Source organism: Saccostrea cucullata, unplaced genomic scaffold, assembly GCF_032062105.1.
Source record: "Saccostrea cucullata isolate Sc308-1 unplaced genomic scaffold, CSIRO_AGI_Scuc_v1 ctg10958, whole genome shotgun sequence".
Taxonomy (NCBI): Eukaryota; Metazoa; Mollusca; class Bivalvia; order Ostreida; family Ostreidae; genus Saccostrea; species Saccostrea cuccullata.
In genome coordinates, this window is record NW_026923694.1 from 1 (window position 1) to 5,869 (window position 5,869).

The 5,869-nt window shown below is 31.7% G+C and overlaps 1 protein-coding gene across 1 annotated transcript; it reads left to right on the forward strand.

Annotated features, from left to right (window-relative positions):
• The first annotated feature begins 507 nt into the window (after positions 1–507).
• Positions 508–3,107, forward strand: LOC134264671 (uncharacterized). The gene is made up of 6 exons (XM_062746933.1): positions 508–664; positions 820–861; positions 1,049–1,228; positions 1,973–2,008; positions 2,095–2,139; positions 2,985–3,107. Exons 1-6 carry the CDS (start codon positions 586–588, stop codon positions 3,014–3,016), a joined length of 414 nt encoding a protein of 137 aa, XP_062602917.1. The 5' UTR covers positions 508–585; the 3' UTR covers positions 3,017–3,107.
• Positions 3,108–5,869: the final 2,762 nt, after the last annotated feature.

The following is a 5,869-nucleotide window of genomic DNA, read 5'->3' on the forward strand; positions in this document are numbered from 1 at the left end:
GCTGGGTCAGGGGTACCAGGGGGGTACTTTGACTAAAAATAAATTAATGCTTTGAAATCTGCCCTTTGATAAGCAATGGTGCCTCCTTCAAATTTGTGAATTTCATGGCTTTTGGATTAAACCACGAACCAAATACAATCGCTGGAAAGTTGTTACATGATACTCAGGTGACCTATAAGGCCCGTGGGCCTCTTGTTGTTATAAAAAAATCTTGCATAGAAGGAATATAAGACTAAGAAAAATCTTTCAGCTTTTGTGACAGAACTCTAAGGAGCAGGTCACGTGACCACGTATATCGCGTGATTCGAGCCTGTGCAGAACGATGGCAGATGTGCATTAAATCGGAGAGGACTTATTTAAAATATAATCAACACTGAAACCAAATACTGTTTCTTTTATGAAAGTTATTCACTTAGTTTTCAAACTTTTTGATCACCCCTTGTATAACAAATATAGCCTATTATTTTATCTTAAAGGAATTCTTTCTACAGTAATTTGTTAAATTAAGCACCCTTATTATATATATTTTGTCTTCCAGATAAAAACAGACATTTCAATGAATTATTGTCTTCTAATGGCCACCGTATGGAAAACATGACGGCAGATTTACGAAATTACCGTTCTCTGGCGGAGAGCCACAGAAAATCACTGGAAGAGAAAAAAGGTCTAAAAAGTTATTAATGTAGAATGAAAATTTGACCTAAATTTCCTCTTTTTGATATAATTTATTAATAATTATCAAACACATGCCAAATTCCACACCCATATCATTTAAGTAGTTTAAAAATATGTACAATAATTTACTATTTATTTTTAAAGATTATGTACATGGTCTTCAACGGAATATGGATAAGCTTACTTGTAAGTATACATGTAATATGCATAATGCGGAAACAATTTTAATGTATACAACAAATATGAAAAATAAAATTTCATCGAATGAGAATATGCCGTGCAATCGCAGCTTCCATTGTTTTGATACAGACTATTTCAGTAAAATGTTAGTCCTTTACTTTATATAGAAATAATATTTAATAATTTTATATAGACGAAAATGAAAAATTAAAAGAAGAACGTGACAGATATCACCAAGAGAGCTTTGAATTAAAAGACAGATGCCAAGGTTTGACCGAGGAGCTAGAACAGTCAAGAAATGAAAGCAGAGAACTGAGGGAACAAGCCGAAGCTGCTGATGGTACAAGTGAAAATAGATCATTCCCAAATCAAGGTCAGTAAAAAGATAGATCAATCCCAAATAAATATCAGTAAAAATAGATGAAGACAAAATTAGGGTAAGTAAAATAGATCAATTCCAAATAAATGTCAGTAGAAATATATAAATACCAAATCAGGTCAGTAGAAATAGATCAATCCCAAATTAATGTAAGAAAAAATAGATAAATCCCAAAGTAAGGTCAGTAAAAATAGATAAATCCCAAAGTAAGGTCAGTAAAAATAGATCAATCCCAAATTAATGTCAGTAAAAACAGATAAATCCCAAATTAAGGTCAGTAAAAATAGATCAATCCCAAATCAAGGTCAGTAAAACTAGATCAATCCCATATCAAGGTCAGAAAAAATAGATCAATCTTAAATTAAGGTCAGTTAAAATAGATCAATCCCAAATAAATGTCAGTAAAAATAAATTGTTTTATGCTGAGTCGCCAGTGTTTCAAGATTTTTTTCGGAACAGTCATTAATGAACAATTAACATACCTTATTTTTAAAAGTACTTTTTAACTGAGTGAATGTAATTCTGCAAACTTATGGTTACTTAGTGCTCTGCATTTAAAAGTAAAAGTAGAGTCGTCGCTTATATGTTGGTATAATATAGTGCTACATATTGGTGAATATTGACTACTATAGATGAAAATCACTGTTTTAGGTGAAGGGGAAGGTTATAATTATGATTTACTTTGGGGGGGTGATGAATGATCGAGACATATTAATTCTAACAAGATTTCTTTTTCAGGCCATTTTCCAAATCTTTTCACAAGTACTCCAGCAGGTACATATTAATGACATTTACTCTGTTAATAAAATAACATTTCTTATCTATAAGGTTGGTTTTGATAATTTTAACAAATTTTGCAGGTCCTCCGAACGTGAGTTTTCAAGGTCCAGGATTTTTTGCACATGGTATGTTTACTTTCATATAATCACCGTTACATGACATTATGCATTTGTAATATTCTGCAGGTAATGTTGAGGTGTTTCAGAATTCCATCCACATGTATGTTTCTTACAGCATTTATTTGGTTTTGACTCCTTTGAATGTAATTATCAACAAGTTTGTTAACAGACATATGTCCAGTTTCGACATTACTCTCACAATCGCTTGGCAATACCCTTGATAAACAGCCGTTGTTCTTCCCTTATCATCAGTATTGAAAATTTATAAAGACCTTTAACTAAAACAGAAATTGAATTACAATGAAATTTTATATTCACTACTTTGAAGTTGTGATAAATGCTTGAAAAAGGGTGAAGTGATGCTGCATTACAACAAATATGTTAATATAGATTAGTATATAACCAAAATTATAATTTTGTAATTCTATAAAAAATATTTTGTGTAACATTGATTTAGATTTTTTACTTCAAATTTTTATTGGAGCAAGAATGATTATTTACTGCAATACCAATACCTCTGAAACACCGTAGTCAAAAGTTTTCTTTATATAGATAAGGCTCGGAAAGCTTTGGCATTTCAGTATGAAACCTTTCTACGTCATACTTAGAGATAATAAGACAAACCTTGTTTTACAATAAACCATATACCCAATACCCGAACAAGGTTATTGTCCAAAATATACAAAAATCAATGTTCTGGAACCATCACTTTAACTAAAAAATCTTACGGTCAACCGGAAGGGTTCAAAGTGAATATTTTATTTTAAATAATAATAATCGCTTTATGAATATAAATTACCCCTACGGGTCCAGAGACTACTTTTTAAAGCTCTTAAATTTATTTTTTACAGGAACTGGTATCCCTGGATCCCGAAGAAACTAGACGCAGATGTGAAATACTGTATCTCTTGGTTGTCTCCCTGTATAATCTGGCTTTACAAAAATTTATTATCGCTTGAGTGTGTACAATGAACTCTTGATAAAAGTTCATATATAGATAAAAAGAAAAAAAATTAAACATGGTGTGACCAACGTAATAATTAGTCATCGTTAAAATGTAGTTAGGCATCCAAGTGAAAAGTGAACCATAAGACCACGGAACATTAACTGGCAAGATTGGAGATATGCAGATGTCATTTCCATTTCTTAGAGTCTAACGTTCAAACTAGCATTTCCATCCATTTTTTAGACGCCCTCACCGAATTTTCAGACCGCTCATTTCATATTTCCCCCCAGTTTATTGTACCACATGCTTATCAATTTTGTACAAAAAATGAAATTGGGGTTTAGTTGATGTAACTTTTTATCCTTTTAGCAATCATAATTATTTTAGGGTGATTTAGAAATGTCCAAAAATTGTAAAATACAAAGTCCTTTGGAAATGCAAAAATAAAAATATACTATTCAATCAAAATATTTGGGAAAAGAAGATTAAACAGAATTTTGATTTCAATATTTTCGGGTTTTATTTCTATATGTGTGCTCAATTTTGTAATTTTATAGTGGAAAAGAATTTTTAATTTTTCTCTTTATAATTTTTATTTTAATCTTGTGCATTTTATTGAATTATACAGAGAAGAGTTGGTTTTTGGTTATTGTTTTACATGAATTAAATGTATACTTTGCTGGTTTAGGACCATTCAAATTTTAATAATATGGCAGCTTTGGCAGAATTTTTAATATTCATACTGTCTCTTTTAAAAAAAATAAATTTTATATACGCTTTTGCTGGATTTATATGCTTAAATAAATTTTTAAAATCTAACAACAGTTTGAATGTTTTTATGGATACAATACCAGTATGACAAGGTGGGTAAAAGAAATATAGAATAAAAATGTGAATACATGGAACAGTGACCGATCTATGAAAAATAACAAACTATACAAATATGTGAAAAGGGCATAAACATAGAAACCCCGGGTATTCCAGAGGAGGAATCAGAAGCCTAGAAACAGTAAGCATCCCCTGTTGATCGGTCACAACAATAGGTTTTATAAACGATATCTTTAATGATTTCTAGAGAGCGTCCGACTTAGAGTCACGGAGTAAGGAGCTGATCCTTACGTCGCAGGTTCGAATCCCACTATTGGACGTAGAGAACGGTCCTTTGGATGAGATAGTTTTAAACATGGTCCTGTGTCACAATAGATGACGAAAAAGATTCATCACTGCTCAATGGCGAAAAGTGCAGATAGAAGGACACAATTTACAACTCTCCACAGGCAACTGGCGGCCTCTCCATATGAGTGAAAATTCTGGAGAGGGACGTTAAACAACAAACAAGCAAACATGGTCGCCGTTGTTATCTTTTCTCCTTTAATTTAAAATAATACTGTAGAACGATGAATGCATCAAATTCACTATTGTGAAAATTAAATGTGATATCTGTACAGAAAATGATGAAATGAAGGTCCCAGAAATTTTTTTCCAATATAAGAGTAACTGAATAAATTCTGCTTCAAAAGAACATAAAAAACAGGTCGGTCACCTATTCGCATGGCAAAATTAGTTCCTATCAGAACAGTTTGCTGTTAGACTTCATCTCCGAAGACTACAAAATTTGGCCAATGAGGAACACCAACGTCCTTTTGATATAAGCCAAGGTCACTTTTATGTGAAATCAGAACATTTTTAGCAAAATTACAATAAAGATTACCAAATAAAAAATAAGAAAATTTAGAGTTTCAGGTCAATAGAATAAACAGTTGCTGATGAATACCGACAAAAAATACTTCTAGCGGCAAATAATTATTATTTGGTCCAGCATAGCATTTTTTAAAACCTATTTCGGGTATGCTGAATCCGAAAAAATGTGCTGGCCTTCATGAAAATGGAGTTAAGAAGGTCAAAATGGCGATTCAAAATGGCGGACATCCAATTTTTGTAATTTTCTCTGAATGTCATTCAAAAAGGAGAAAAAATGTGTGAATATCTCACTGAGTGTAATGCAACTATAAAAATGATAAAAGAATGCTAACATTATTACGTTAATTAAGAAAATGTAGTCGTTTCTGCACTTAATTCGAATTTTCACTGATTTAATTGTCTATTTTTCTATATTCTGCTTTGTTCAGAATGTTACATTTGCAAATATCCATACACCGCAGATTGGTATTTTTCCCACGCATCTCACTTTTCTACAACTGAATGATGGTGCAACTGAGAGTTATAAGTCAAAATGGTGATTCAAAATGGTGGATATCCATTTTTTCTAATTATTTCTTAATGTCGTTCAAATAGGAGAAAGGGTGTTATAATCTTACTGAGCGTAATGCAAACTATGAAAGTGATGATAGAACACTAATAATATCACTTAAATTTGGAAAATTTAGTCTTGTAATTTTAAAGGTTGTGTTAATTAGCTTAAAATGGCGATTCAAAATGGCGAACGGTCAAATTCAATGAAATACTCATTGACTGCTTAATTCTGGGTCGTTTTGCATAAAATAAGCAATAATTATTGATAAGAATTTTACGAGCTTTTTAAGAGCGTTGGGCAGAGTCATCGAGAGTTATTTAATAAAATTTCATCGCAAAACCTCAAAGTTAAGCTTCTTGATATATCACCCGGAAATGAGAGTTTTATACCGAAAATATGAATTTACAACTTTGACCTTAAATGAGTAGGGGTCTTCCTTAGACCATACGGATTTATGTTGTGAAATTTCATTGTAAACTCTCGAAAGCTTCTCGAGATACCTCGCAGAAACAAAGTGTTCAGACAGACAGAATTTA

Coding starts and splice junctions, on each gene's coding strand:
- LOC134264671 (XM_062746933.1), top strand. CDS start 586: ATGGAAAACATGACGGCAGATTTACGAAATTACCGTTCTCTGGCGGAG. Junction 862..1,048: donor GAATATGGATAAGCTTACTT/GTAAGTATACAT, acceptor AATTTTATATAG/ACGAAAATGAAAAATTAAAA. Junction 2,009..2,094: donor TTTCACAAGTACTCCAGCAG/GTACATATTAAT, acceptor CAAATTTTGCAG/GTCCTCCGAACGTGAGTTTT.